The 21,473-nt window shown below is 31.7% G+C and overlaps 1 protein-coding gene across 1 annotated transcript; it reads right to left on the minus strand.

The window, feature by feature from the left end:
• Nucleotides 1-6,702: 6,702 nt before the first annotated feature.
• Nucleotides 6,703-8,011, minus strand: LOC139864805 (ethylene-responsive transcription factor CRF4). The gene has a single exon (XM_071853373.1). The coding sequence runs from the start codon at nt 8,009-8,011 to the stop codon at nt 6,803-6,805; it is 1,209 nt and encodes a 402-aa protein (XP_071709474.1). The 3' UTR covers nt 6,703-6,802.
• Nucleotides 8,012-21,473: the final 13,462 nt, after the last annotated feature.

Consider the following 21,473-nt stretch of genomic DNA (forward strand, 5'->3'; position numbering starts at 1 on the left):
GTTTTGTGGGCTCACCGCACAACGCCAAAACGGAGCATGGGTAAAACTCCATTCAGTTTGGTATATGGCACTGAGGCAGTAATACTAGCTGAGATCCGTGTTCCAACACAAAGGGTTTTGGCATTTGACATCGAAAATAATTCATCCATCTTGCGTGAAAACTTGAATCTATTGGAAGAAAGGAGAATCATGGCAGCCATCCGTCAAGCGGATGCAAAACAGCGAATGGCAAAATATTACAACAAGCGAGTCTGATACATGCAATTCAAGGAAGGGGATTTAGTGTTGAGAGACAATGAAGCAACAGACAGGAAAAACAGGGGAAGTTAGGGTCACGCTGGGAGGGTCCATATAAAGTTGTAAAGGCACATCCTAATGGATCATATACTCTTGCAGCGCCCTCCGGTGAGGTAATTCAAAGAACATGGAATGCAATGAGCTTAAAGAAATTTTATGCATAGTATTGCATGTTCAGATAGCCTGATCAACTATTTAGAATATGAGATGCAATCATAAATGTAGAAATTTTTTTATAGAAATAAGAATTCAGACAAATTTCTTATAGCATACTATTCATAATTTTTTATCCGGCCAAGAATTTTTATCAGATGTCACAAAGCTGTGTGTCATCCCTGCTCGCAAAAGAGAAGTTTTTCCTCGGTGGCAGAAGTTCAATCATAAACAAGAAATTGAAATGGCAGCGGATAACGTAGAAATCCGCAGAGCATCCAGGCAATAGAATGTATCTACGACCGTCATGACATAAAAATAATACAAACAGTATATGACTAGTCATCATTTTTGATTGTTCAAATCAAACATATAAAGCTTTGGCAAAATTAACACAAAGTAAAAACATATATAATATATACATTAATCATCAACAGATAATACAAGCAATGCAAATTACAATTTCAAATTTAAAACATCATCTACCGATGTAGCAGCATTATTACACAAATTTTCTAACTTAGGAAATGACAGATGCTCTATTTGATCACTTATCACTTTAAGCCTGTCTTCTGCATCCGATTTCAATTGTGATATGAGCGATTCAGGCAAACACTTCGGGAAATCAGGCACATCATTCTTCAGTCTGTCCAGAAACCATATCCGTTCAGCATCCAGCGCAACGGTTATAAATTCATCATACGGCTTAGTTAATTTCTCAGAAGCAAAAGCATTCTTTACAATCTTCGGCACACCCGCAATAAGTCGCTTGGTCTCACTCTTGCTTAACTCCAGTTGTTATTTTAATACTGTTTCAGATTGAGTCAATGTCCCAATCTTATGAAGATACCATTTCTCTTTCGTTACCATTTCAACATAACGAGCCTCGGCAGCATTCTTTGTAGCAACAGCAACATCCAACTCAAGCTTTGCAGCTTTCAATGCCTCTGTGTCTTTCTCAATTTTTTCAGATTTGTCATGATGAACTTGGTCAGAGCGTTCTAAATGTTTCAGATTATTGAATTCAGAGGCAATATTCCAGATAATGCCTTGTGTTTGACATTTTGGGGCATCACCATCAGATAAGCTCTCAAAGAAGTTAATAAGTGAAGGAGACAGCATGGCTTCAAGATACTTCATAAAATCCTCATAACTACCCGGAGGACCAGCCAAAATAGATGTCAAGCCAGCAGTATCTAAATTAGGAAGCCAATTTGTGAACTGATTTTCCCTATTCTGCTACACTGAGCGGGAGGCAGAAGAGCAAGCCTTCTTTGTGCTTCTTCTTCAGATGCCATGGCTGAATTAACATAACAATTGTTATTCAAAAAGTTTTTCCAATCCAGATAGGATGAATCACAATTCAAAATTGGATATTTATCAGGATCAACATTATAATAACCACCATTGCTAGGCATATGGAAAAAGCAAAAAAGATTTTCTTCCGCTATTGATCAAAAGAAACGTTACCAGCAGCACGGCGCTTTCTCGAATTTGCTCGAGTCAAAGCAGCATCATCAACAAGTTCATTCTCACACAAACTTTTTTCTAGAACCTCATCAACCATCTTTTCAGAAGCAAATTCAAGCTCATTAAACTTGATATGGCGCAAGGCGGTGAGCGGAGTAATTGCCGACAGATCAAAAACAAAATAACAGTCATTTAACATATAACACAATTTAACGAATAAATCATGATTCATCATAAGAATATACCTTTGTTTTTTATCATGACCATGGCGTAACCACGTGTTGCTTCATCCCATTCAGCATTAAGGGAGCATAGAGAAAGCATATGCTCTGGATATCGTCGGTTCGGAATTTTCTCCTTTTTTGTATCATATTTACTATTTTTCGTTCTTCACCATTAATCCTTAGATGTGTAATCTTGGGAGAATCAAGTGATGTACGCCAGTAGCGAGCTTTCAAACAATCATTCAGAATAACGTCACTATTAATAAAGAAAAAAGAGCTATGCCAATCCTCTGCTGAATCACCAGAATTAAGCAAAAATCCATCCAGAGTAATACAAAACCATCATTTGTCATATGCCTTTATTGTCGCAATTTGAGATAATAGACGTACAGAAGGAGTAATAGATCGAGCACGATAGTACATCTCATAAAGCATAATTTTGCGAATGGACATCGGCTCAAACTGTCCAACACTAACGCCATATAAGCAGCAAACGTCTAAGTAAAACTTTGTAAAAGGAACACGAAGGTGGGAAAAATATAAAGCACGACCATAAATAGCTACTTTTCCATAAGGAGGACGAGATGCACGATCATGAGGATCGGGAAGAACAACATCAGCACCAAAAAAATTGGGGAAGGCGATTCTGACACGATCGAGATAGATTGATGAAATTCTGCTTGGAATATCTTCAACATTAAAGATTGCCATTGATTGCGTATTTAAGAAAGAAATTGCTAATAAATAATTTAAGGTAGATGAAGAGAAGTTAATTCGAGGAGAAGTAAATGCAAAATAAATGCAAAACAGAAACAATCTGCGTCCTAAATAGAGAAAAGAAGATGAACAGTTGGCGGTTAATCGTATGGACAATATGATGCCGCGTGTCGGATGAGTAAATATGCGGGAAAATAAAATTAATTGAAAAATAAAGTTCAAAATTCGAAAAAGGAACTTTTTGCAGACAATGATCAAAAAGTCGCTGACACAGCAGAAAAAAAGTTGGTTGTGGCAGTTTTCTGTTCCCGAGGTAAAAGACATTATTTATTTTTTAGTTTAATGACTTTATTTTTTGTAAAAATAAAGACATTAAACTGGGGGACTTAATGGTTTATACTAAGGGATACACGCATAAAAACATTATTTTTATACAGAAAAATTGGATCAAACAATACAAAAGATAACGAAATTTGGCAGTTTTCATTATTTGTCGTCCAGCTTTCAGCCGGCTGCCCAGCGTCAAGCGTAAGCGCTACAGGCAGCTTCTATACTTAAGCCCTTTTACTAGGCGCGTAAACAGCACGCAGCCACATCAGCACACGCCACCGACCTTCCAGATACTTCGCGTAACAGAACTATTCAACGATTGACACTGTATCCCGAGAATTCCGGACATTCTACGCCTATAAATAGACCCCTGGGTCACCACATTTCACATCTGAACTTCAGTCAGAGAGAAGTACACTTTCTCTCTCACACAGTTCTTTCTCACTCTAAACGCACATTAGCCGCTTAGCAGCAATATGCTAGACGGATCAGTTCCAGATTGATCCCCAGATTGATTGAGGCCACTCCACGTATCTCTCATCCGTGTTCCGGGTCTGCAGAGATTATTTCTCAAGGGCAAACATCAATCAACATCATACGCCACACGCTGAGCAACTATTGTTTTGTACTGATACCTTACAGCCGCTACACGGAAAATCGTACCAGTTACTCTCTGACAATTTTCAACTCTTCCATAACCACTATAAAATATTCGTTCAAGACAAGATTCGAACCCTACACTTCTTACAAGGAACTTGGGGCCCAACAATCACACTATTAATTAGATCGTACTTTTACACATTTAAATAATTAATTTTATAATTATATTGTAAATATACAAGAAAACCATGAGCATAAATTATAACATAATTGTTTTATGTGTCCTAGTAAAAAAAAATGTAAAATTTTATTTTAAATTTATGTTAAAATGCTGAATAATTTTGAATGTAATCGACTTTGATCAACAATCCAATTTTAACCTATTAGTCGATGTTAATGATTACTCGAACGGATCTTAAAAAATCGAAACAAAGTGTTCTTAAAAACGAGTAATCGGGAATTATTCAGCAGTAATATGGGCATCGATGGGGGCGGGGTTGATATCGCTGCATCGACATAGTCGAAACGGGAGATGATCGCAACGGGTGGTTTAGTCCCTCTCGGGTGATCTCAATCGCTGTAAAAAAAAATGGGTTTCTACAATAGTATTTATAGCTGTTACTCCGACGATTATATTTAACAAATTTTTAGTTATTTTAACCCCATTTAAATTCATATTAAACTCTAAATATCTAAAAAGAATTAATTAAACTAAAATGATGTACTTGAATAGCTTACATCATCAAAACATTAACAATGATTACTAATACGAAATAATGTAGATTAAAAATCACATTATGCACGGTTAATAATTATATTATACTCCATATTATATAAAAAAAAATTATAATTATAAAATAATATAATGAAGGTATATTTTAATATATTCACTTTCTAATTTAGATTCATTTATTAATTATTAATAATTTATATACATAAACGCTTTAGATTAGGGAGTAATTAATTTCATGTTTTTTGCTACAACAAAAAGAACTCTTTTCATTATCATCATCGTCATCATGATAAAAATAAAAATTAAGTCCACGGCCACTGCTTCTGTTTCTCATTACTTTCTGCCTCAATGGACTAACCACGTTAGAAATGAGAACCCGGTCCAACCGGAAATATGTGTTGTGAGGCCCTCCTCAACACGCGTGCCTATTTTCTTTTATAGATTAAAGAGGAATTTTTATTTGAGTCCATAAATTAAGTTGAGATTCAAGGGACCAATGAGAGCGCGATATGTGTCGTGAAAATCACATGTGATTGAAAAAAAAATTAAAAAAAATGTTTCGAAAAAATTTTTTTTACTTTTTTTTCGAAATTTTTTTTTTAAATTTTTTTTTTTACAATCACATGTGATTTACCTGCACAATCACATGTGATTGAATTGTACAATCACATGTGATTGGATTTGCCATGCATAATCACATGTGATTGGGTTTACAATCACATGTGATTGACATGCATAATCACATATGATTTTTAAAAAAAAAATTCGAAAAAAAATTTCAAAAAAAAATTCGCTAAAAAAAAATTTCAAAATTTTTTTCCAATCACATGTGATTTTCGCGCCACATGTCGCGTTCTCATTGGTTCCTTTGTTTTCAATCAAATTTATGGATGCAAGTGATTACAACTCATAGATTAAAGTAATAATTACAAATTAATTAAATCGGCACACCAAATTTAGATTGCCCCGTACCACAAATCACGCCTGCCCCTCTCACGCAACTTTATTAACAACTTAATTAATCTATACACTTTTACAACTCTCCATTTTTGTTATGCAGAAGCTCTATCTTCTAGTTGTATGTTAATCATTTAGTTTTAGTTAGGATTTATTTGTATCTATTAATTAGTTACCGAAACTTGGAGATAAAGAAAATGTTTATTTATTACTCCGTATAATTAATACTATGATTATTATAATTAATCTTTTGCTATAGATTGCCCTTTTTGTAGCTTGTTTTGGTTCTGTTTGTTTATGGTGTATTTTTTTAGTCCTCTTTCTTCGTTGTTTAGTGTCTTGAGCTTTCGTTTTGATTGTACATTTAATTAATTTAGCTCAGACATGTTTTATAATTATTTTAAATGAACCATGCGCATAATTTAAAATCAATATATTAACTTTTTTAATCAATAAATAAAAGAACATAATTGTTTAATAAATAATATGGATATAATTTAAGGGGATATTAAGAGAAATTAATGTAGTGAAAAATTAAGATATCATTTCAACTCTAAACGATTTAACATATTGTTAAATTGTTTAGCATTATTTATTATTCAGATATCACCAACAAATGTACTGAAAGTTAAACGATTCATTATTTGGTTGCTATTATTAATAGAAAAAGAGAAATATGTATAGCAAAATGTAATTTTTATATTCTTTTTTTTTTTTTCAAGATTATAATTGGCTTTACAGGGCGTAGGCCTTGTTCCAACACCCTATTATACACAATATTTATTTATTTATTTAATTTAATTCCAATGTAATGCTACTGAAATCTACTAAAATAAAATTCAATACGAGCTACATAAAAAATACGTAGTATATCAACGATGAAATAAACAAATTGATAATATAAAAAGTATTCTCACACGCACTATTCTCCTTCCAAACAAGAAGTCACTCAAATCTCCGTTTTTCAAAGATACGTAATAAGTTAATAAAATGAAAGCTCCTACGGAGTATAGATAGTAAAATAATAATAATTTTATTGTATTATTTATTAAATAAATACTACGAGTATTACTATAGGGTGATGATTCGTACACCACCAAATTTTAGCCATACACCACTAGTTGTGCTTTAAAGCACTGTACTGTACAACTCTCTAATGCACATTTAGTGGTGTATGGCTAAAAATGGTGGTGTACGAATCAGCTCCCATTACTATATCGAGAACGACTATCATCGTTTTACAAAACTGTAATCGGTGCAAAATTTGTTGGGATATACAAGTGACCCAACCGAAGGAGGAACAACACATCGTAATAACTCTTTAAAAACAACCCGACATCAGAACATCAGCCGGTAGAAAATCACCGGTGATGTCTTGAAAGTAATCATCAACTTTTAGTATCGACGATGATGTAACTTCAAGCATCCTATCGTTATAAATACAAAAATCCTCATCCCACAACGAATTATTATTATTGTTATTACCATTGCTTCCCCATATTTCATCTTCTTCAAATGGTACTGTCATAGAGAAATTATCCTCTGTCACGTATTCTGAAGTCGGGGCTTCGTTTTCAACAAAAATCGGGTCGGGCAAGTCGAACTCGTCAATAGGAGAGTACTTTAAAAACGGCGAATCATCGTCGTCTAACTGGGCGGATTCGGGGTTAGGAAAATCAAATAAATTATCTAAAAATGGTACATCCATTTCCAATTGATCACTTACAAAATCACCAAAATAACCCGATTCTAGATCATGAACCATTTGACGGTCCAATTTATCTTGACCCGAACCGTTATCCGACTGACACTCATCGGCTTCTTTAACCGGTTCAAGCCCTTCTTTCGAGTTAGTCTCGCTTTCGAACCGTAACACCGAAGTGGGTGAGGGAAGGTTGTTTGAATCGTCACCGGACTCGTAACCGGAGGTCGATGGTACATTAACCTCCGGCGTAGTTTCTTTAGCCGGTGGGGTGACAAAATTAGTCAATGCATCGGGCCCACGTAGTTTAATAGCAGCATTGTCGTACACCATGGCGGCTTCTTCTGCCGTATCATATGTTCCCAACCATAACCGTACACGTCTCGCTGGGTCCCTAATTTCAGCAGCCCATTTACCCCACGGACGTTGTCGTACTCCCCGATACTTCCTGACACTTCCGGTGGCAGGAACCGGAGCTCCGGCAGTTTTCATTGTTTTTTGCTTAACTTGAAGTCCACCATTAACGTTTTTTGCGCTCTTTCTCCGACCAGCGACAGCAGTAATAGCGGCCGCAGCAGTTTGAATATGAACCTCGTTTACAAACTTCTTAACCCGCCGCCGACCAAACAACTCGTCTTCTTCATCACTTGATGAATCAGTAGCATCAGGATCAGTTATTGATATTCGTACAACTTTCGGCAACGACGTCCTTTGAGAACTTGAAGGCTTCTTTGATTTGGATGGTATGAATGGAATCGGAGCAACCATTGTTGTGACGTTTTTGTGTTGGGTGTATTTGATCGGACGTAACATTTCGTAATTATCCATTTTTGTAACTTTTTTATTTGTTACATACAGTGATGATATAAACTCAAAAAAGCATCCAACAGAAAGAAATAACTTAAAGTTTGGATCTTTAGTCAGAATGAAGCTTCACCCAGAATCAAAACACGAATCAATATACTCTTTATAAAAGGGGTGAGAGCCAAAGAAAAAGATGCAATTTTTGGCACACAAAAAAAAAAAAAAGGACTTCTTTTATGAAAAATGTGAAAACAGGTTAAATGAGTTATGAATGAAATTTGATGTTTGTCAAGTAGTTGTGTATATGGTTGACAATTTTTGAGTTTTGTATGTTTTGTTTTGTTGAACTATGAATATGAATGAAAGAGAGAGAGAGTATATGAAAAGACGACCAAAATAATTTGGAAGTTTGAAGTGACGAGAGTAGGGAAAATTCGAGTTTTATAGGATCCGACTACACACACGACGCTCTTTAGAAAAATCATTTTATATTAGGGTAATTAATTAATGTAATTTATTATTATTAAAGTAAAATATCTTTATATTTATATTTATTTTTATTACAAAAAATGTGCATTTAAAAATAATGTAAAAGCTTACAAATATATAAATGTACATTTTTACTTTATTTATTTATTTATGTATATTAAAAAAGTACGAAGTACGTAGTAAAAAGGAAAATATCTTATGCAGTGAGCACCGGTAGGTCGGAATTAAAGATTCCGACGACAGATGGGAGAAAACAGGTCGCGGCATATCGATACATGGTGACACGTAAGTGAGACAATGGTCCAATGAGTGAACTAGAAGCAATTGCTGACTCAGCACATAGTTTACCTCGTATTATGTGACCACCGGTCACGTGACACCCAGGATGCTCGCCTCCGTTAAAATTATGTCGGTCAAATTTAAATCAAATTATCATAACCATTAGGTTTGACCAGTTCAATTCATTTCTCTTATGTTTTTACGAATTAACTAATCATTTATTAGCTGTAATTTTTTTGGCCTCATTGTTGGTAACAAAATTTATACTCCAACCGTACATTCTCTTTTGCAATTAATACATTTAAAATGTTCACTTACCTACTGTATTAAAGATCTTCAGAAACGTTTTACAGTATATAGAAAATAGTAAATAGTGGTGTATAAGTATTTCATAGAGCATTATATATTCGGAGTAGTAACTTATTGAATAGTAAAAAGGGGAATTTGCAAAATAGAAAACTACAATCATTATGTAACTTTTTAAATAATTGAAGATATTAAATAATTCAGTATTACTAAATTAATTGGTAAAAGTTGTTTATATATTTATATTCCGTAATTTGGGAAATATGGGCAACTAAATACTCGTAGCTTGAAGCCTAAAGTGATACTAATTTTATTTTTCAGTTGCACTTAAGCTTTTATTAATTATTTTGAGCTAGTTTCCCTTCATGTTTTGGGCTAGTATCACTTTAGGCTTCAAGCCTCTGGAATTGTTCTTGTATTGTCTCTAAACCTTCATTGTTTTAACGAAGGTTTCTATCAATATATCTTTTTTCGCCAAAAAAAAAAAAAAAAAAAAAAAACAAAAACAAAATACTCGTAGTACTTATTCCTAGTGACTGTTGTTTAGTATAAATAGGAATAGGAATAATGAGGTAGTTAAATTTGGATATAGATTGTACAACTTTTTACAGCAATGACTAACGTGGGTAACCTCGTATCTGCTGCCATATATAAAACTCGACCATGTACAATCTCTGGGTTTAACTCTGTTTCTTTAATTACTGCTTTCAAGATGGCTTTTCTTACCCACCAACTGATTACATTAGTTTATTACCGAGTAATATTCTCATTTTTACCAACTGCTTTTAAAAATGAGAATTAATAAATTTATTTATTTATTACACCCGCAAAACAGTAAAGTTTACGAGTATCATTCTCAATATTACCATTCAGTTAAAATATTTATAACATTCTTTTTCATTAACAACAAATATATAGGTGTAACCTCCCGTGTTTTAGTTTTACTCCGCTTCTAGTTTCCGTTGTAAATATATTTATTATTGCCATTGAAGTACTTGGTGTGAATTTAATAGGTAGGTTATTAGCAGTTATTGTTTAAGATATTAAAATATGGTGTTCTATTCCTAGGATTTTAAAGAAAATTACTCCATCCGTCTCATATTAATAGTCCACAGATAAAAAATACACAGTTTAAGAAGATGTCATAAAAGTACATGTACTTTCTGTTTACTTTCCAGTTTTACCCTTACCTTTTCTTTCTCTTTTAATCTTATACACATACATTAAGGGCATAATAGAACTTAACATTCTTATTCTTTTCTATTTATGGAAGTGGATTATTAATTTGGAACATCCCAAAATGAAATACTGGATTATTAATATGGGACGGATGGAGTATATTTTTTAAGACAATGTTCCAATTGAAAAGCTTATAATTCAATCAAGAGAGTGTTTTTATGAACATTGTGTTGTAGCTCAAGTGATAGTGGTCTAACACTCTTTGTTAAAGGTCAAGAGTTCGAATCCGGAGAACTCTAACCAGCGGCGAATCCAGGACTATAATTCAGTGGGGTCCCAAAAAAATATTAGTACTAACTATATTATAATGTTATTTTGGTGATAGTTTTTTTCAAAAACATTATAAATTCGAACTCCTCCGAAGCAACAGTTGGGAGCGGATTATTTAACTACGGGAGATGATGGCGCATGTGGTTTGTTCACCCTAGGTGATCCTAAAATGCTTTTCAAAAAAAAGTCGTGTGTTTATGAATTGTACGTATGTATGTATGAAGATACTGTATATATTAATATGTATACGTGCATATGTAGTAAGATGATTGCTATGTTTGGTGACGAGTTTATTAGAGTTTTTTGGAACTTTTAGTTTTTAGTTTTTATGAAAAACCTGCTATTTGATAAAAAGTTCTTTTTGATTTGAAGAGCTAGCTTAAAGCTCTTATACAGGGGAAAAAGTTAAAAACTAAAAGCTACTTGAAGTAGTGTTTAGCTTTTAGCTTCTAATATTGTATCATATTTCTCTTTATTTAACAGGTTCAACTATCATGCCAAACACTAAAATATAGTTAAAAAGCTCTATTTCGTTAATCGATGTTAATGGAACAAGAAATCTGTCTTTTGATGAAAGCTCATAAAGTAAGTCAGTTTGGGGGACCGAAGGCAGTTCTCCGTGGACCGGACACGTAGTTACCGAATCAGTTGCGACACGGGTGGAAATGCATGCTACGAAATGAAAGGACCCGTTCATATACATTATAAACGATTCACAATAGTTGATTACATTGCGAGGTATTTGACCTCTTTATGATACATTTTACAAACATTGCATTCGTTTTTAAAAGACAAACTTTCTTTACATCGAAAATTGACAGGCATGCTTACCATTTCATAATATCCACTATCCAACTATAAATTGATTTAATAATAATCTTTGATGAACTCAATGACTCGAATGCAACGTTCTTCAAAATATGCTATGAAAGACTCCAAGTAATATCTTTAAAATGAGCAAATGCACAGCGGAAGATTTCTTTAACACCTGAGAATAAACATGCTTTAAAGAGTCAACCAAAAGGTTGGTGAGTTCATTAGTTTATCATAATCATTTATTTCCATCATTTTAATAGACCACAAGAATTTCATTTTCAGTTCTCATAAATATACGTCCCATGCATAGAGACAAAAATAATCATTCATATGGTGAACACCTGGTAACCGACATTAACTAGATACATATAAGAATATCCCCAATCATTCCGGGATCCTCCTTCGGACATGATATAAATTTCGAAGTACTAAAGCATCCGGTACTTTGGATGGGGTTTGTTAGGCCCAATAGATCTATCTTTAGAGTTCGCGTCAATTAGGGTGTCTGTTCCCTAATTCTTAGATTACCAGACTAAAAAGGGGGCATATTCGATTTCGATCATTCAACCATATAATGTAGTTTCAATTACTTGTGTCTATTTCGTAAAACATTTATAAAAATTGTGCATGTATTCTCAGCCCAAAAATATAAAGGGTAAAAAGGCAAATGAAACTCACCATACTGTATTTCGTAGTAAAAATACATATAACGTCATTGAACAAGTGCAAGGTTGGCCTCGGATTCACGAACCTAAATTAATTATATATATTTATATGTTGGTCAATATTTGTCTAACAAATTAGGTCAAGTCATAGTGTACCACAATCCTAATGCTCGAGACTAATATGCAAAAGTCAACAAAAGTAAATTTGACTCAAAATAATTTCTAAAAATCTATACATGATTAATATATAGTTTAAATATCGTCGTTTTATATTTTTAAATATTTTAAAAAAGATTTATTAGAGTAAATAATATAATTTATTTATTAATAAATAAAATTTTATATTAAATTTATATAATCAAATATACTTTTATATATATTAAGTAATAAAATTTATAGGGTTCATTTAATATCATAAAGATAATATGATAGGTATTATTAAAGTAAGTTATTACACGTAGTAAAATATGTTTGTATCACATATTTATTTTATAAAATAATATCTATAATGATAGTAAGTAAAAGTTGTATTATTTTGTAATAATAATTATTATTATAAAAATATCAATATTTATAATTACTAAGATGACATTATGATAAAACGATAATTCTAATTATGATAACTTTAATATTTACGATAATTTTTAATATTATCTTTAAAATAATAATAATATTTAAAATAATAATAATAATGATATTTTATAGTAACAATGACATTTCTATTAAAATGATAATTTTTGTTAAAATGATAGTTTTAATACTAACGATACTTTTAATAATAATAGTAATGATAAAAATAATAAGAACGATAATTTTATCTAAATTAATATCTTATAATATTTTAATTTCATCATGATACTCTTACTCATTATTTCCTAATCGTTTCGTTTAATAGCTTTTAATCGTCTTTTATATCGTGTTCATAATAATGATAATAATAGTAATCAAAATATTTAGGTGTTACAATTATTTGTTTTAATTACACTAATATTAATAATGATAGTTACTATAATATTATTAACGATAATACTAATAATTATCTTAATGATAATATAGTAATAATAATAATAACAATAACAATAACCATTTTTAAATAATGATATATATATATATATATATATATATATATATATATATATATATATATATATATATATATATATATATATTAATAATGATAATTATAATAATAATAATAATAATAATAATAATAATAATAATAATAATAATAATAATAATAATAATAATAATGATAATTGGATAATAATAATAATAATACTAATTATAACTTTAACGATAATAACGATAGTAATAAAAAAACAATTTTTAATGATAAATCCCTTTTATTGATAAAGATAATAATAATGATAATAATAAGATAAAACTAGAACGACGATAAAAACGACGATAATAATAATCATTTTTAATAAAAATATCGAAAATTCAATTGATTATAACTTCTAATCCGTTCATCAAAACCATTCGATATCTAAAGGAAAAGTTCTTAATTTTTCGCTAGCTTTCCAAGGACATGCATATCTTATACCTTATCTCAACCGCAAGTGTAACTAATTCAAGATTCAACCTAACCTGTCTAAGGGCAATATCAAAAGTACAAGCATGCATAATCCTAAATACTCGAGCACTAGTCAGGGATACACTATTAGTATGTAAAAGTTAAATTATGAGTACTCACGTATCAATATTGAGATTCAATATTGCAGGAAAGGTACGTAGACGCAACGGAAATGATAAACACTATATTGACCTCACGAGCATACCCATGAACCATACTCAATCACCTCCATAGCTATAACCCATAATTTCCTTAATCCTATCCTACTCGAAAAACAATTTCGAAATCACTCGGACAACACTCCGTCGTAATATTTTATGTATACTAATAATATCTTGAAATAATACGGAGTAAATATATATATGTAAATCGATTGAGAGAGTTTAGAGAAAAATATTTTCAAGTTTCTATGAAATAATGAAACCTATTGAATTCTATTTATAATAGATTTTTGAATTATTAAAATGAATTATTAAAGTATGAATTATTAAAGTGAATTATTAAAGTATGAATTATTAAAGTGAATTATTAAAGTATGAATTATTAAAGTGAATTATTAAAGTATAAATTATTAAAGTATGAATTATTAAAGTGAATTATTAAAGTTAAAGTAAAGTAAAAATAAAGTAAAGGTAAAGTTTAAGTATAGTAAAAGTATAAAACTATGTACGTATTATACGCGTATAAATATATATAATATTAATTTAAATCGTTATATATATTTAATAAAATAAAATATAAATATCGTTATCTTTATCATACTAGTTAAGTAATGAGTTGTCAAAAGTGGTTCTAGATATTTATAAAAGTTATATACGTTTTAATAATAAAGTTCTTTTTAAACTGAAAACGTTTTTGTACGTTTGAAACTAAATAGATCAATCGAGTCTTTATGAGATTCAATCTTCCACTATCCTTTGTCTAGTTCTCAATGATTGACAATTTGTTCTTATTTATAAATTACTTTACCATTTTCCGAATATTGTTAAAATGGAAAGATTTCTCAAATCAACGTGGGCCTTTCAACAGAGACTTGTAATCATAATTTAATATATCTGATAATTCAATCAGTTGATCTTATCTTCTAATTCCATTGATAAACATTTTGAAACAGATACAATCATATAAAGTATTTAATCTAATATTTCATTTACGTTTCAAGTTATAATATATATACACATATACATATATAATCATATTCGTTTAATGGTTCGTGAATCGTTGGAACTTGGTCGAGGTTGAATGAATGTATGAACATAGTTTAAAATTCTTGAAATTTAACTTAACAAATATTGCTTATTGTGTCGGAAACATATAAAGATTAAAGTTTAAATTTGGTTGGAAATTTCCGGGTTGTCACAGTACCTACCCGTTAAAGAAATTTCGTCCCGAAATTTAAGTGGAAAGGTCGTGAATGATAATAAGTATGTTTTCATGATACATACGGGCTGAAAATTAGAGTTTTATCATCAGCGAATAATTTGGATAAACAATCCATTTATATGAAGAGTACGAATGAAGCTAACATAGAAGAGTGAAATGAGTAAGTGTAGATTCATCTTATCATTTGACGTAGATATGATTGATTCCCAGATTTCAAGGGATTTGAAGAAAATCTTCTTAATAAGATTTGACTCTCCGGTAATCAAAGAAATTAGGATCCGCTTTAAATGCGATCGTCCATTTTAATTATTCTGTCGGAGATTTTCTTATAAATTCACCTCCTTCGTTTCCTTACAACTCACACCTTCTGTTGATGCATTTTATGCAAGTCCCTAGACATCTACCCACGTCCATTGCAGGTACAACAGTTTACAGGCCACCATGATTGCTCATTATTATCCTGTGTTTGTATGTGGTTACAGGAACTGCAGGAACGAGATTTAGATGTTTGACTATGTTAGACTTAGTCAGACGTACGAGTGAAGCCTCACTAGTACGGCTGACAGGCTCATACGCACGGTTGATGCTGAGCTAAGTCACAATTACAACCTAAATGAGAAGACACGAGTGAGTGATCACCCGTACGGCTGATGAAGCCAACTCGTACGTGTGATGAATGAATCGTATGGGTGAGTCAACAGCAGGGGTATATAAAGTCTTATGTTCTTCATTTTAGGTTAAGCCTCTTATTTGTTACACACACTCAGATCTAGTGAGCTCCTCTGATTCTCTCTCAGTCCAAATCACCCATGTGGTGAATAATAGCTCTAGGTGTTGATCTAATCACACTTGATTTAGTTGTGGTTTGACTAAATTAATCAAAAAAAAAACTTAACCTATTCACTAGAGGGTTTGATTCACTTATTCTGCCATTGTGTGAGTTAAATCTGTTGATTTCTAAGTTCCTAGTCATGTTTCATCACCTTCTATTCTTTCCCCCTCAACTCATATTTTAAAGTATTCATCAATATGCTCCATCCAGCTCTGATTCTCGATATACTTCTAACTTTCATATCGGTCATTCTTCTTTTTCATCTACCGCCGGAAGAATCTATTTACTTCTACTATACTCTTGGGTTTATAGTGTTTCTAGTTCTCCCGTGTCTTTATATTGCTATATGCATCGATATATGGTTTATAATTTCTGGTTTGTCGTTGAGCTTTATATGTTCCCTTATATTTCAAAGTCTCTGCTTCTGTCTTCTATAATCATTATCATTCACAGTTAATGCTCTCTTTTATTTGCTGCAATTTATACCCCAATTTCTATTTCGGAGTTTTGTCCTTTCGTTTCTTCTTCTTGCGATTAAGCACCGCTTGTAATGGTCCAGAATTCACAGATATGAATTTCGGAATGAACATTGTTAATGTTCTAGGAAGGAAATTGTGATGGCACGATCTTGACTTGTCAAATTACTAGAATACCTTGGAAAAGGCCGAATCATCAAGAAATATTTTCTTGATATTTTAGAGGTTAAATAGAATACAAGAGTCGTATAACATGGCACATGATGATGTTATGATCTGTGAATCATCACGTTCCATTTAGAAACTCAGCATGACTTACTGTAATATAATCACATTGATCAAGTGTCATTATATTATACTAATTCATGCTTCAGTTCTCAACACTACTTCAAAATATTCCTATTTTAAACTTGAATCTTTCAGAATTTAGAAACTAAAATAGTTTCTTTTATGATGTAATACAGATAGCGCGAAGAGGTAAATGATTTCAAATAAGAAAAATTAAGAAAATATCTTCAGAAATATGGAGGATATTTATAATGAAAGATATGATGATATTTTAGAATTTCTAATATCAGAGGATGATGAAGAATATTGTCCGCAGGGGTTTAGAGTCAGGAGCAAGGTATTCGTTAATGACTTCAGCAGGTACTGAATCATTTGGATCCTTTAAAGTCAAGGTTCAGTCTTTGTAATTTGTCCACAGCCTCCTTCCTACTTTGCTCAATCCGTTTTCCAGTTCCAAAACTTCTCTTTTTCTGCGCTTTGCCAGCACACTTCATCATTATCATCCAGCTTTTACCATTTAAAGTCGTTTATAGTTTTTGCTGCTTCATCAGCATTTTTTCCATTTTCGGAGAACCAATTCGTAGTTCGGAGTGTTTTTCAGAAACTTCACATTCAAATTAAGTCCAGAAGATAGACGTTATATATACACATATAACTGTTGGCGCAGACATGCTGCAAGATTTCAAAATACTGATTGCTAATTCCCAATGATTCGTATGGCAATTCTCATTACAAGATGCGAATGAGTAAATGATGGGGTTTCAATGAATAATTATGATGACTTTTTGGAGAGGCTAAAGTCAAAGGGTAATGAAGTTATTGGTACATTTGCTAATAATATGGTGGAATGTAAAAGGTTCCCTGGTAACGATGGTGTATATCTCAAGGTTATAATAAGGTTAGTCTGACTGAAAAGTCGAAGTTGACTTGCTGGAGCTGTGACAAAACTGGCTACTTTGAATAGGAGTCGCAAAGTTATTTTTGCTAATAAATGCCAAAGAATCTGACGCGGATACGTTGTTTAAACTTTTACTTTGGTTTCAAGAGTTTTTCGGGTACATAACTGTGGGTAACATGTGGTTGGATCATCATCTCGATTGCTCATCATTCGAAGTGTCTTCAGAAATTTTCGAAGGGTTTGAACACAGATTGTAATCGTTAACATACATTTGATGTTCTAACACAGTTTTGAAGTCAAAATATAGCTTGTGAAATATGTAAGGATCTAAGAGTGATGATTTTGGTCATATCTCAAGTTAAATTTTGAGATTTCAAAATCAGAATATGTAATTAAATTTTGAATGAGTATGGTTGTTTTGATTTCTATAAAAGAATGTATATTGTTGTGAAAGTAGGGAGTATAATGGATGATTTGCTGAATCAGATTCGAAGAATGTAACATATTAATTGTGAATTTATATATCTCTCGGGTATTACCTACCCGTTAAAAAAAATTTCACAATTAATATTTTGTACAAAAGAATTTTATTACAGTCTTTATGAAAATATATATATGTATATTTTCTTCAGATGTAACATAGATTTAATGAGTTAATGTTAAATTAAACTCATTTAATTTACGGTTGAAACTAGAATTGAATAATCCCTAAAGGCTTTAAAAAGTACATAACTTTTACGCAGTATTTCTTTAATGACATTAAAATTATGAATCAATACTTCGTTATTTGTTGATGTATGGTGTTCGGTTCGTGGAATTCTTGTGAATTTTGCAAAGTACGAATGATGTTATCTGAAAAGTTTCGGGTACATTGATGATGAAAGTGTAAAATCAAATATATACTTGATTTATTATGAATTGGAATTTGTTGAATTGCGACAGAGATTGTAGTTAACGCTGGTTAAGTTGCGGCCGAAGGACGTACATTATTGCATATTTGTAATATGAATTAACCGAGTAGTTAAGATTCACACACAATAGCTTAGCACTGAAAGATTTATTTCAATATATATATATATATATATATATATATATATATATATATATATATATATATATATATATATATATATATATATATATATATATATATATATATATATATATATATATATAATATACATATAATTTCTTCAGAGGAAATGAGTTAATTCTTCATAACTCGTTGATACAATATAAACGTTATTGATTCGTAATGATGTCCACAGTGATTCTTGAACTGACGGAGTTTGTGATGTTATCGGTGTTGTTGATTCGGATGTTGACTGTACTGACGATGCTGGTAACGCTGATGGTACTATTGATATTGTTGGTAAAGCAAGTTTAGCTTGTTAATCACACACCATTTTTGTCAGGGTTTCTACTCTTCCTTCCATCATTTTGGTTCGCTTAACTGATTTATGGTTAGGGCTAGATTAGATAATCTCTAAGACTTTAGAGATTACATAATCGCCGCGGAATGTTTCTCCAATGAAGTTATGAATTAATACTTCGTCAGTTATTGTTGTTGGTACTCCTTGGTATCTATGGTGCGTATGACGTTGATGCTCGTGGGACAGATTGTGAAGTTGAGGTTTACGACGCGGTTGTGGTTGGAGGTGGTAATGGTACTGTTGGTGTTGATGATGGTGGTACTGGTTATGCTGCTGCTGCTGCTGCTGGTGTTTGTAATCTCTGCACCATATTCTCCAAAGCCACTACCCGAGCGCGAAGCTCGTTGACTTCTTCTATTACACCGGGGTGATTGTCGGTTCGGACGATCGGATAAATAAAATCTAAAATTTGATGTAATATATAATCGTGACGAGATACTCTAGAAATGAGCGAGAAAATGGTGTTCGGACAGGTTCTTCGGTAAGTGCTTCAGGTTCTTCATCAAGAGGGCAATGTGGTGGATGGAAGGGATCACCTTCTTCTTGTCTCCAATGATTGAGGAGGCTACGAACCCATCCCCAATTCATCCAGAATAGGTGATGACTGATTGGTTGATCTATTCCGGTCACACTGCTTTCGGAGCTTGAATGGGATTCCATTTCGGAATCTGAGTGACTTGAACTGATGACGAATTCCATTTCGTACGATTGGATAAAGGATTTTTTTTTCGATATGAAATGATTTTGGCTAACGGATGGTATTCTAATTACATAGAATATATATATATATATATATATATATATATATATATATATATATATATATATATATATATATATATATATATATATATATATATATATATATAGATCAAAAGATTTCGTAGATTACGGAGGACTTTGCGGGATATGTCAGGCAAAGTTTAAAGTAACAGATACGATAAGATATGATTTAGCAGATATGCTAAGATATGAATTTTTGTCTATACACTATTCATGCAATCAATACAGCAAGACGTGTCTTAGACTAAAAATGATAAGCAGGTAATTTTCTGAGGATGATACGTAGTTAATTTTCGACACAAAATGATAAGCAAAACTTTTGACATGCAGATACGGTCGAAGTCCAGACTCACTAATGCATCCTATCGACTTATCAGTTAGACACACTAATGCAGACCTGGTTCGCTAAGACCACCGCTCTGATACCAACTGAAAGGACCCGTTCATATACATTATAAACGATTCACAATAGTTGATTACATTGCGAGGTATTTGACCTCTTTATGATACATTTTACAAACATTGCATTCGTTTTTAAAAGACAAACTTTCTTTACATCGAAAATTGACAGGCATGCTTACCATTTCATAATATCCACTATCCAACTATAAATTGATTTAATAATAATCTTTGATGAACTCAATGACTCGAATGCAACGTTCTTCAAAATATGCTATGAAAGACTCCAAGTAATATCTTTAAAATGAGCAAATGCACAGCGGAAGATTTCTTTAACACCTGAGAATAAACATGCTTTAAAGAGTCAACCAAAAGGTTGGTGAGTTCATTAGTTTATCATAATCATTTATTTCCATCATTTTAATAGACCACAAGAATTTCATTTTCAGTTCTCATAAATATACGTCCCATGCATAGAGACAAAAATAATCATTCATATGGTGAACACCTGGTAACCGACATTAACTAGATACATATAAGAATATCCCCTATCATTCCGGGATCCTCCTTCGGACATGATATAAATTTCGAAGTACTAAAGCATCCGGTACTTTGGATGGGGTTTGTTAGGCCCAATAGATCTATCTTTAGAGTTCGCGTCAATTAGGGTGTCTGTTCCCTAATTCTTAGATTACCAGACTAAAAAGGGGGCATATTCGATTTCGATCATTCAACCATATAATGTAGTTTCAATTACTTGTGTCTATTTCGTAAAACATTTATAAAAATTGTGCATGTATTCTCAGCCCAAAAATATAAAGGGTAAAAAGGCAAATGAAACTCACCATACTGTATTTCGTAGTAAAAATACATATAACGTCATTGAACAAGTGCAAGGTTGGCCTCGGATTCACGAACCTAAATTAATTATATATATTTATATGTTGGTCAATATTTGTCTAACAAATTAGGTCAAGTCATAGTGTACCACAATCCTAATGCTCGAGACTAATATGCAAAAGTCAACAAAAGTAAATTTGACTCAAAATAATTTCTAAAAATCTATACATGATTAATATATAGTTTAAATATCGTCGTTTTATATTTTTAAATATTTTAAAAAAGATTTATTAGAGTAAATAATATAATTTATTTATTAATAAATAAAATTTTATATTAAATTTATATAATCAAATATACTTTTATATATATTAAGTAATAAAATTTATAGGGTTCATTTAATATCATAAAGATAATATGATAGGTATTATTAAAGTAAGTTATTACACGTAGTAAAATATGTTTGTATCACATATTTATTTTATAAAATAATATCTATAATGATAGTAAGTAA

This window comes from Rutidosis leptorrhynchoides, chromosome 8, assembly GCF_046630445.1.
Source record: "Rutidosis leptorrhynchoides isolate AG116_Rl617_1_P2 chromosome 8, CSIRO_AGI_Rlap_v1, whole genome shotgun sequence".
Classification (NCBI taxonomy): Eukaryota; Viridiplantae; Streptophyta; class Magnoliopsida; order Asterales; family Asteraceae; genus Rutidosis; species Rutidosis leptorrhynchoides.